At 40.8% G+C, this 12,944-nt stretch overlaps 1 protein-coding gene across 1 annotated transcript; it reads right to left on the reverse strand.

Moving 5' to 3' along the window:
• Positions 1 to 490: 490 nt before the first annotated feature.
• LOC113155605 (NLR family CARD domain-containing protein 3-like) lies at positions 491 to 8,435 on the reverse strand (the record flags this gene model as incomplete). The annotated part of the gene is made up of 10 exons (XM_033326763.1): positions 491 to 568; positions 813 to 988; positions 2,852 to 3,370; positions 3,531 to 3,577; positions 3,820 to 3,822; positions 4,475 to 4,645; positions 5,535 to 5,708; positions 6,008 to 7,805; positions 7,975 to 8,203; positions 8,364 to 8,435. Coding segments are annotated over 10 exons (3,267 nt in total), but the record flags the coding sequence as incomplete, so codon positions are not given.
• Positions 8,436 to 12,944: the final 4,509 nt, after the last annotated feature.

Raw genomic sequence — 12,944 nt, forward strand, 5'->3', positions numbered from 1 at the left:
ATGATTGTTTTAAATAGATTCCAAATAGTTTCAGTCTTTTTATATAGTTCTTTTTTTTCTGTGAAGGGAATTTTAATAAATGATGTGTTCATATGTTTGTGTAGGTACAACTCTATCTCCTGAAAATTAAGTTCCTATATAGTTTATAATGTTTTGTAGTAAATGTAATCATATAATCATTATGTTGTGGTGCTAAATATTTGTTGAATGAATGAAGCCTCATTTATTAATGGAAAGTGAGACACAGGGAGAAAGTTGGTTTTAATCAGTTCACTGTTTAAAACTGAGTTTTCTTCTCACAATAATGTTTCTATAAACAGTTAAAGGGAAATTTTGTGTTTAAAACTGAGTTGCAGTCAAAAACTTTGACATAACTAAAGGGACGGAGCTCAGTGAAGAGTCAGTTCAGCCTGAGACAGTCAGAGCAGAGAGCTGCTGGATAGTGATGGTAGATGATGCCTCATGGAGTGTGGGGCTCATTCCTCATTCCTCATTCCTCTGTTGACTCTGTGTTGGTGAATGGATTCATAGCAACATCTGCTGGATTTGAAAAATCAGTGCAGGAGACCTGGATAAAGAGTGAGGAGAGAAACTGAACTAGGTTCATTCATTCAGACATGTGGACACCAGCTGAGTGATGAATGGTCCTGTTTAGAATAAAGTGCTGACTGAATGAAAGAGAAGTGGATCAATTCTAATTCATCTGAACAGAACCACAATAATATGACTCTGTGTCCTGTCTCATGGTTTGACTGTTGTTTCCAGACCTCCCAAGCGGGGCCTGTTCCAGCTGCAGGTGTCATCACACTTACTGATTCCAGACCACACAGAGTATCTGGGACTCTTCTTCGGAGCTTCTCTCTGAGTTCTGCTGCAGTCTGTGTGCTTAGATTTGAGGCTTTACGTTGAAGTGCATGCTGCAGCGTTTGGATCATGGGAATGACCTTGGATCCAGAGACTCTTTTCTCTTCAGACAGCTCCACTGTAGCTGGATTGAAAGGAGCGAGCACGCTGAGAGTTTCTCCTCTGATTTCATGGTGTTCAGCAGTAAGTGGAGTGATATCTGTTTTTAAAGAGGCCACAGATTCCCACACTGGCTCCTTTTGGTCCTTCATTCATCCAGCATGTGGTCTGAGCTGTTCCATCGTGTTGGAACCACTTCATGATATGAACTTAGCTCTTTGTGCTTTAAAGAACAGACAGAGTTCACTGAGACCAGAATCTAACTTTAATAACATTTTAATTCTTTCAAGGGAGCAGTAGTTACATCACAATGAGCTTCAGAGACAAGTGCTGCTGCTCAGAGAGTCCGTCTCCCACAGACCTTTAATATCAGTACAGAACATTTAAAGACAAAGATATATGAACATGTTTCCACTTACATATGTTTCATTGAATGGTGGTATGTTCCTAGGGAGTATGTGGGGGTGAAACACATTCAGGGCAGGTTACACAGTTCATCTGTTTCCAACAGTTAGTTAAGACTCCTGACATGATCTTTTTATGGTGACACAGGAACACAGCAGCTGCATTGTATAATGTATAACAATCACATTTTCTATCATTTCCCTCCTGTTTATTTACAATCAAGAGTTCATAATAAAACATCATCAACAAAGATATAAAACAAATAAGTAATTAGATGGAATAACTGAATATAAATCAAATAAATGTATAAATTAGGATGATCTGTGTTTCTTTGTAACTACGTCAGTCCCACACCACCTCTCTCCACTTTCAGTGTGGACATCATTGTTCATTACACATCAGACCCCCAGGTAGCATCTAACAGACTGAAGATACAGAGTTGGTCCCATCATAGTTTTTTCTGTCTGTGGAACAAGCTCATAGACACAGTTAGTTTTGTTCAGTGCTGTTTCAATCAGTCTTTGCATGAACTCCCTGAGACATGGGATGCAGCAGCATCCACACACCACAAGTAAAGATACCAAATAAGAAGCAATAAGCCGACTCCGTCTGCCAAACCAGCCCTGAATCCACTTTGTCAGCAGATCATCAACTCCAGACATTTCTTCTAATTCAATAGAGCTCTTGTTATTGAACTGTCTGGAGCTGTGTTGTAAAGTATGAATGTACAACATGAAGAAACAAACACTCTGAGAGTGTTTGTTCAATACAGCAGCCTGAAGGAACACACTGATGTCCTGCTGCAGGATACAAACACATGCTTTTATTCTTAAAGGTACAAATTCAGCTTCTGGTCCAGCAGCTGCAGGAGACATTGTTTGATCAAGTCAGACACACAGATGTGTTTCCAGATGTGTGTGGATGCTGTAGATGAACCAGCAGCACTTACAGATACAGTCCACAACAACAGTGAGTCCACTCCTGTTCAGTATCACTAAAATGTCAAGTCACTTCAAATCGTCACCATTTCAGGAGATCTGACTTTAGTTGGATTCATTTAACTCCAAATAAAGATGATTGGAGAACAAAAGTCAGGAAACTTTCCTTCATGAAATTCATGGATGTGTTTGACTTGAATCTTTGGTCTTGTTGGGTCATTTGTGCTGACGTCACTATGAACAGCAGCACTGATGTCTAATAATGTCAGTGGATCAAAAAGAGAAAGAGAGAAAAGACAGAACAAGACTTCAGAACAAGTCCTCAACATCTGGATCCTGGAATAATCAGAGCTTCATCTTTAAAGGACTGGAAGAGGAACAAGTTTACAAGGAATCATCTAGAACTGGTTCAAGAAGAAACTGATTGAATCCATGAATCTGAAAATGTGTGTGAGTGAAAGAGACAGACATGTAGAGACTGAACTATCTGTTCAACAGAAACGACGTTTCTCTGACAGGACGACACTCTCAGTACTACACTGAACACAGAGACACTGAGGAACCAGGAGACCAGAACCTAAATCCAGGATAAAGAGGTTCAGTGAATGTGGTGTTGAAGGTGTGGAGGTGGATCAGTTTGTCAGAGGAGACTCTGAAGAAGGACAGAGTCCCAGCAGGACAGTCCACATACACTGATACTCTGTTAGAGACAGTGGAGGAGATGGATGTTGATCTGTTATTGTGAAGAACAGAGTAACCATCATCAGAGCAGATCAGACTCCAGGACTGATCGTTCAATCCAAACCAACAGTCTTTCCCGTCTCCTCTTCTTCTGATTTCTCTGTAACTCACAGATATATAAATCCCTCCGCTCCACTCAACCTCCCAGTAACAGCGACCAGTCAGAACGTTACTACACAGCAGCTGAGGACACCAACAGTCAAATCTATCTGGATGATCAGGATATGACTGATACTCCTCCACATATGTCACCTTCCTGTTGTTGTCAGACAGTCGTAGTTGTCTGTTCACTGTGTTTGTGTCGATGGTGAGTTGACAGAAATCTGATGGAGAGAACAAGACACAATCCAGCTGCAGTTATTAATCTATCATCAGTTTGATGAGGACTCATGACATCAGGGATTTGAATGAGTGATGTGACAGTTTGAAGATGGTTGAATGTTGCTGCTTTGTTTTCATCAGACTCATTAAAAACACACTTACACTTCCTCAGACCTGGTCTCAACCATCGGACTCCACCAGGCTCCACCCTGAAAGGAGGAGGGGGGTCAGAGCAGCACATTCTCTTTCAGCATGCACACATGGACATTACATGGCTCTCATACACACAGTGTGTTCTGGTTCTGTTCTAATGGAGGCTTGTATGTAGGGATGGACATTCAGCAAACAACTAAGGAATTGGAGTCCTTATCTTGGAATTCTACGGAGCAGGGAGGTGACATGGAGGAAAGATTTCAATTCTCTAGTTCACAGCAGTTTTGGTGTCAGACACCTGCTTTCAGTCTCACTCTGTCACCAGACAAACTAATGTGACACCACAGGAAACTGGAGAGCAAAGTCCAAGAGGCTCAACTCCACATACATGGACTCTGTGTTTGTGTTTTCCTCTCTCTAATGTCTGTGGACTTATCTCAGCTGAGCTTCAGACATTGTCCTGTGTTCAGAGGAAGTCTAGTTCACCTCCAGCTACTGGGTATTGATCATTACACACAGACTTTGTGGCTTCATCTGATTTGGTGTCAGATTTGTTGGAGCAGCCAGAGATAGAAAGTGAAAACAGGAGTTTGAGGAGAAAAACATTCAATCACAAACTAATTCTTCAACTGGGAAGGAGTTTTTCCTCTTTGACAGATTGTAATGATGAAATGAACATGTTCTAGTTCTGATTTACTGTCTCCTATATATGACACAAGATCTCATCATGACAAGATCAGGATCTCTGGAAGGTGAATATGCTTCAATCATCACTATTTGAGGAGACAGAGACATGATGCTGTGACCTGATTCAATCCTCTGATATTCATTCATTGTAATTCTAGGGATAAAAACTCTACCTATAAGGTGGATGAATTTCCTGCTCAGTTCACAGAATCTAATGTAACACCTGATTTCATCATGAGGAGATTTGTTCACAGTTCACAACTCACAGAGTTTCCAGTTTACAGTGTGGATTATCCAGTCCAGCAGACAGAAGCTTCATTCCTGAATCCTGCAGGTTGTTGTTACTCAGGTCCAGTTCTCTCAGACTAGAGGACTGTGAGCTGAGAACTGAGGACAGAGCTTCACAGCTTCTCTCTGAGAGGTTACAGCCACTCAGTCTGAAAAACAGTATATTCAAAAATACAGTTGTATTTGTCACAATTCCTGCCTGATGCTGGTCCAGTTTGTTTCTCTCTCTCTTTTACCTGGTCCCACTCCTGCTGCTCTGCTCCCCAGCCACTTCCTGCTATGCCCATACATGGACTGACTTACTCTTCCATTCCTTCTGCACTAATTACTGATCAGTTCCTCCTGTATTCACCCTCTCCTTTATAAGCTCACTTCAGCCATCAGTTCCCTGCTAGATTGTCAGTTCTGACTACGACTCTCCATCCATTATCCTGCCTTGTTCCCAGCCTTACTTCCCTGCCCATGTTATATCCTGGACCTCGCTCTCTAGTCATTTCTTCCAGCCCTGTTTCTCAGACCTTTTCTCCTTCACTCACCAGCCCTTCGATAACGGATGTTGTACCTCAGCCAGTGTGAGTTTTTGTATGTGTCTGCAGTGATTTTCTGTTGTTCCTTTGTTTCTCTAGATTAGGTTGTTACTTTGTTTTTCATCGTGCTTCAGGTTGTTTTTTGTTGTCACTTTGTTTTTGTGTTTAGACCAGTTTCTTGCTGTGTTTTTCTGATACCTCCCTCTAGTTAGTTTCCCGTTTTCTCTGCTTTTGAGATTGTGTTATAATAAATCCTTTCCTTTGCATTACTTGTGTCTCATGACTCGATTCCCTGACAGTAATCACCTTTAATGTTGACCCTGAACTAAAAAGATACAACACAGTGAAATAAAATCAGACAGGAAAGTACAGTTATTTTATATATTGTAAAATAACTAATGAGGAACTTTTGCAACTTAAAACATGTGACATTACAAAGTTTAATCTGCTTGGGAGCAGTTATGGACATTTTAAATATCTCCAGTTATTTAAAACAGAAACTTGACCTGACCTGAGAGTTTCCAGTTTACAGTGTGGATTCTCCAGTCCAGCAGACAGAAGCTTCACTCCTGAATCCTGCAGGTTGTTGTTACTGAGGTCCAGTTCTCTCAGACTAGAGGACTGGGAGCTGAGAACTGAGGACAGAGCTTCACAGCTTCTCTCTGAGAGGTTACAGCCACTCAGTCTGAAAAACAGTGATGTATAAAATGACAACATTTGTGTTAACCTGTGTTCCATTATCACCTTTAATGTTGACTGTAAAATAAATAAATGAAATAAAATATAATCAGGCTAGAAAATTTTAAAAATGTATATCATAAAACTAAACTGCTGACGGCAGACTTCTGTAAGTAAAAAATCTTAACATTAAGAAATTGAAAGTGTTTGGTTGTTTCTCAGTTATTTAAACTTCGAGGTTTCCAGTTCACAATGTGGATTCTCTGGTCAAGACTTTAATGATGATTCAACTATCCACATACTTACAAAGCTTTTTTAGCAGCTTTCAACACTGGCAGCAGCCTCAGAAGAGCCTCCTCTGAAGCAGAGTATTTCTTCAGGTCAAACATGTCCAGATCTTTTCCTGATGACAGTAAGATGAAGACCAGAGCTGACCACTGAGCAGGAGAGAGTTTATCTGTGGAGAGACTTCCTGAGTCCAGGTACTGTTGGATCTCCTCCACTAGAGAACGATCATTCAGTTCATTCAGACAGTGGAACAGGTTGATGCTTTTCACTGCTGAGGGAGTCTCTTTGATCTTCTTCTTGATGTACTGGACTGTTTCCTGATTGGTCAGTGATCTACTTCCTGTTTTTGTCTGCAAACCTCGTAGGAGAGTCTGATTGGTCTGCAGCGAAAGACCGAGGAGAAAGCGGAGAAACAAGTCCAGGTGTCCATTTGGACTCTGTACGGCCTTGTCCACAGCACTCTGGTGGAGAAGTTTTAGTTTAGGTCTAACCTGTTTGAACCACAGAGAAGTTGACTGTTTTTCAGACAGCAGATTGACTCCTGAATTGATGAAGGTCAGATGGACATGAAGAGCAGCCAGAAACTCCTGAACAGTTAGATGGACGAAGCAGAACACCTTGTCCTGGTACAGTCCTCTCTCCTCTTTAAAGATCTGTGTGAACACTCCTGAGTAAACTGAGGCTGCTCTGATATCGATGCCACACTCTGTCAGGTCTGATTCATAGAAGATCAGGTTTCCTTTCTGCAGCTGCTCAAAAGCCAGTTTTCCCAGAGACTCAATCATCTTCCTGGTCTCTGGACTCCAGTGTGGATCTGTCTCAGCTCCTCCATCATACTTTATGTTCTTCAGTTTGGACTGAACCACCAGGAAGTGGATGTACATCTCAGTCAGGGTCTTGGGCAGCTCTCCTCCCTCTCTGGTTTTCAACACATCCTCCAGAACTGTAGCAGTGATCCAGCAGAAGACTGGGATGTGACACATGATGTGGAGGCTTCGTGATGTCTTGATGTGGGAGATGATTCTTCTGGTCTGCTCCTCATCTCTGAACCTCTTCCTGAAGTACTCCTCCTTCTGGGGGTCGGTGAACCCTCTGACCTCTGTCACCATGTCAATACACTCAGGAGGGATCTGATTGGCTGCTGCAGGTCGTGTGGTTATCCAGAGGCGAGCAGAGGGAAGCAGGTTCCCCCTGATCAGGTTTGTCAGCAGCGCATCCACTGAGGTGGACTCTGTCACATCAGTCAGGATCTGATTGTTGTGGAAGTCCAGAGGAAGTCGACACTCATCCAGACCGTCCAAGATGAACACAACCTGGAACTCTTCAAACCTGCAGATTCCTGCTTCTTTGGTTTCAGTAAAGAAGTGATGAACAAGTTCCACCAAGCTGAACTTTTTCTCTTTCAGCACATTCAGCTCTCTGAAAGTCAATGGAAATGTGAACTGTATGTCCTGGTTGGCTTTGTCTTCAGCCCAGTCCAGAGTGAACTTCTGTGTTAAGACTGTTTTCCCAATGCCAGCCACTCCCTTTGTCATCACTGTTCTGATTGGTTCATTTCTTCCAGGTGAGCCTTTAAAGATGTCTTCTTGCCTGATGGTTGTTTCTGGTCTGTCTGGTTTCCTGGATGCTGTTTCAATCTGTCTGACCTCATGTTCATCATTGACCTCTCCAGTCCCTCCCTCTGTGACGTAGAGCTCTGTGTAGATCTGGTTCAGAAGGGTTGGGTTTCCTGCTTTAGCAATCCCCTCAAACACACACTGGAACTTCTTCTTCAGATTAGATTTAAGTTCACGCTGACAAACTGCAGCTGAAGTTCCTGAATGAAACCACAAAACATGATCAATATCATTTCTAATGAAAACACAGTTTTACAGTTTCATGACCCTAAATGATTCACATTTCAACATATTAACACTCCACATCTTCAGCTCTCAGTAAACATCTCATTTGTCCATGATGTTAAATGTTTAGAGAAATCCTCTTACTGCTCTGCAGACAGTCAGCCAGCTCCTCCTGCTTCATTCTCCTCAGGAAGTTCAGTGTGATCTTCACAAATGCCTCTCTGCTGCTCCTCCTCTGATCTTCATCCTCACCATCCAACACCTCCTCATCCTCCCTCTGACTCTCTAAGCATTGTGGGTAATCTGGACTCAGAACCTTGTGGATCTTCTTCAGCTCGTTCTTCACAAAAGTGACAATGTTCTCCTCCAGCAGCTGGAACAGAAACTATATGAATGACACAATCCAACTCAAATCATGGAGCAAACATCAGATCCATGTTGGACAGACTGACAATCCACTGGTCTAAAAAGTGCAGCACAGAGATTATTGGGAACACAACAGATGGAAAAGTAGTAGTTGGACATGTACAGACCAGAAATATGGAGTCCAGCTGTGTTGGATGCTGCTGGACAGACTGACCACTGGGAACCTCTGAGCTCTCCTGGTCCACTCTGTGGAGGAATCATCAAGAATGAGCTCACAGTATGTTCAATGTCAAAGACAAAAGTTGATCAAAATCAATATTTTACAACCACAAGTGTGATATGTCTTCACTATAGAGGACCCTGTCATCACATTTTTTAAATTTTTTATTCATTCAGATTTTATCAACATTTTAAGCTGAATAACCAGACGCCAAATCACAACATAATAAATCTCTAGTCACTTTACAATGTTTGAGGTTTTAAATCTTAATAATAACAAAATATAATTGTACACAGCATTATATGAAAAACACTGAACAGCACCAGGAGACAGTGGAGAGTGCTCTAGAGATATACATCTCCAAGGAGGATACTTGTAGAAAAGTACAGCAAGTAGGAAGCACAACTACAGGAGAGAGAAGACACAAAGTTAATAACATGCAATGCTGGCATTTGAATGGATAGAAGAGAGGAGCTCAGTTTATCAATAGAGTTCCCCCGGCAGATCAACCTATAGGAGCAGAACTAAGAGATGGTTCAGAATCACCTGATCCATCTCTAACTATAAGCTTTATAAAAAAGGAAAGTTTTAAGTCTAGTCTTAAATGTAGAGAGGGTGTCTGCCTCCAGAACCCGAACTGGGAGCTGGTCATCTAGTTTAAGAATATGATTAAACATTATGTATCAGAGGACCAAACAATAAAACCGATATCTTGTCTGAATTGAAGAGTGGAAAAATGGAGAACATCCAGGCATTTATGTCTTTTAAGCAGCTTGAAGTTTGATTAAATATTTTTTTTTCTTCGGGATTGGAGGATCATTTTTATAACAATGGAAATGTTTGCTAATAATATTCAATACAGAGTTAATGATACTGACTATGGGTCTGAGGGGGGCTCATTCTGTCCTTGTGTATCTATCTATCCTAAGCTATCTATCACCTTCTTCTTGTAGTTGTTGGAGTCTCTTCAGTTTTTTTTTGTGTCTGTTACACCCCAAAAAGGGAGAAAATCAAGTAAGATGATGCACCCGGGCTTCACTCTATGGCGTATTTATGCAGAATGATTTCACAAAACATAACGGACAAAACAAGCAAGCATTTTCCACAATATGTGTCTATTGACATTGCATTCTACTGCAGAACACATCTGTCTTAGGCCCACAAATATACACAAAATGTGCATATGATCAGAAATACTACACAGAATATCATGTGAATTCACTTCTACATTATTCTGTTGAGTTTCCCTCTATCCTGGCAGATTTAGCTGCTAAATTACTTATAAACAAAAATTTTCTTGACCACTGTCAGAATACATACAGTAACAGTAACATTAACATGTTTTAATAAACACACATGACATTTTGAATTTCACTATCCAAACCACGTGTAGAGCTAACCATGCATGTTGACACTGACTATAACCTGGGCGCTAACATCTCTGCACACTCTGATTTACATTTGTACTAACTTACAATAAATCCAAATATGCCACAGACTCCATCTCTTATACTTTCTATATTTGCAGATGTTCTTTATGGGTTATCCAAAACGTTTTCCACTGACATTAATCAACACAGCTCGGTTTCACTTGTTGTTACACTGAATGCTAATTCCATCACTACATAAACAGACTATGTTGTGCACACAGTTATTAGAACAGTTACTAACATTATAAAACAAACTTAAATCAGCATTTACTGTCTTACTGGTCACACAATAGAAACTTAAGAAGGTTTTAAATATCTGAAAAAGGAGAAAATCACTAAAGATGTCTCCCACAGACTTCAGTCTATGACATCTTTATGAAGAATGAAGCTACCGCGGTGAGAACTCTCCTACTGGACATTAACAGACACAACTAATTCATTACAGGTGAACTTTACTGAACACATTCAGAGAATTCCCTGTTTTATCACAGACTATACTACTGTTCTCTACACAACAAACTGGGTTTCTGTAAGGAGCATTTACACTGTTTCTAATCTTAACATATATTTTGACCTAGGATGACCAACTCCACGAATAAATTCTGTATCCTCTACACTATTCTCTCAATCCCAAACTTATTCAAATTCAAACAATATTGTTTTAGGCCTCATCATCTATTACAATTTCCATCTACTACATGTGTCTGTCTTCCAAAAGTGAGATTAATTTTTCATGGTAATCTACAGTTTACCTTTCTCCGCAGGCAGGATGGTAATAGTTTCCTCCCACCTAAGTGACGTCAGCTACAGAATTGTTACAGCTACAGAATCCATCATCTGAAACAAGAACCTAAGAGTAGCAGAATCGAAGCAACTAAGATTCAAAGTCTCTTCAGCCCTTTGCAGTGCACAGTTCCCTGCCAGTGTCCAATCTCATCACACTGAAGAGATGTGCCCAATCACTACTGCCTGCAGACAAAGGAAGATATCAAAACACAAGATGCAATTTAGAGCTCACTGTCCAATTTAGTGAAGAATGCTCTGAGCTATACACTGGAGAAATCCATCAGCTGCAACACAAGAGGATGGCACAGCACAGGAGGAGTAACACCTTAGAATCAGCTGTGTACCTTCATCTTAAGGACAAAAGACACCCATTCGAGGACAATGATGTTTGCATATTGGACAGAGAAGACAGGTAGTTTGAGAGACGTGTGAAGGAAGTCTTGCATGTGCAAAGGTTGTGATCATTTCACACCCTCCCCTTCCATTGTTTCTCCTGATAAGCCTTTTCAGGCCAGGACTGTGCAGTTATTGTCAACATCTACATGACTGTTAAAGTCACCCTCTTCCTCTTCTTCTAGGAGTCACCACAGTCAATCATCTGCCTGCATTTATCTCTGTCCTCTGCATCCTCTTCTCTCACACCAACTAACTTCATGTCCTCTCTCACTACATCCATAAATCTCCTCTTTGGTTTTTCTCTACACCTCCTTTCTGGCAGCTCCATCATCTGTTTACTGATATGTTCACAGTTTCTCCTCTGAACATGTCCAAACCACCTCAATCTGGTCTCTGACTTTATCTCCAAAACATCTGACAGGGGCTGTCGCTCTCATGAACTTCTCTCCATCCTTGTCACTCCTAAAGAGAACCTCAACATCTTCAGCTCTGCTACCTCCAACTCTGCTGCTTTTCTTCAGTGCCACTGTCTCTAAGCCAGGGCTTTCAAACGTACGGCCCGCGGGCCAGAACCGGCCCACCAAGGGGTTCAGTCTGGCCCACAGAATAAATCTGAAAGTGAAAAAATGCAGTGAGACATGAAGTAGGATTTCTGAAACATAAACTATTCCTAAATTGTTTGCCAAGGGCGCTAAGGTGTTTTAGACATGGAGTAGCTGAAAGAAGAAGAAGAAAAAGACGAAACAATTCTGAGATCGACACAGTTAATGTTCAGTGATTACTACGATACATCTACGTACTACATCTACTAACTTTTGTACTCGCCTTCGCACCCTCATTAGCCAAAATGTCTTTCTCAAAAAGGAGAAAACTTCACTACAAAAGAGTTTGGTCATAAAGTTTATGTATGTATTTTTTATGTGTGTTTCATGTATAAATCTTATATTTACAGGCCAGGTGGTTACTTTCTATCTTATACATTTAAAATGGCTACCACTTAAGTTTGTATGATGTGGGGCGTCAATTGAAGTTTTGAGAATTATTACACATGTAGAGTAAAAATAATTCCTATATGTTAAGTTAATTTAATGTTGAAGTGCAATAGGCCACCATATTTTTCAAATTTAAATACCTGTGACTTTTGTGTTTTGTGCCTTTTGTGCAATCACTGTGATCAGTTGTAATGCACACATGTAAATGATAAACTGAAGCAAACTGCATGTTTTTCTTGGGAAATCTGACTTTTCTTCATAACGTGTTCTGTAATAGGATAGTTCATTAAAAAAAAAAAAAAAAATCCTAATGTAATTGTACTTCTTTCCACTGAAACAAAGGGGAAAACATGAATTTATTGTTATTTATAGCTATGATGAGCTTTGCTTCGATTTTAATGGTCCGGCCCACTTGACATCAAATTATACTGTATGTGGCCCCTGAACTAAAATGAGTTTGACACCCCTGATCTAAGCTGTACAGCATCTCTGGTCTCTCCACCATCTTAAACACCTTTACTTTCATTCTTGCTCATCCTCTTTTATCAAAACACTCCTGATACTTTTCTCCAACTGTTCCATCGTGCTTGCACGTCTCTTCACCTTTTTTCCACACTCCCCGTTGCTCTGACCCATTGAACCTTATTCCTTCTTTAGATTTTCCTCCACTTGCTCTATGCTCTTACCACAGATCATAATGTCATCTGTGAAGATTATAGTCGACGGAGATTCTTGTCTAACCTCATCTGTCAGTCTGTCCATCACCAGAACAAACATGGAGGGGCTCAGAGCCTGTCCTTGATGCAGACCCACCTCTGTCACATCTACACCTCACCACTGTCTTACAGCTCTCATACACATCCTGCGCAACTGTAACAAGGCAAAACCATTTCCCTCTGGGATTAATAAATGTGATTTTTTTTT

Source organism: Anabas testudineus, chromosome 18, assembly GCF_900324465.2.
Source record: "Anabas testudineus chromosome 18, fAnaTes1.2, whole genome shotgun sequence".
NCBI classification, from domain to species: Eukaryota; Metazoa; Chordata; class Actinopteri; order Anabantiformes; family Anabantidae; genus Anabas; species Anabas testudineus.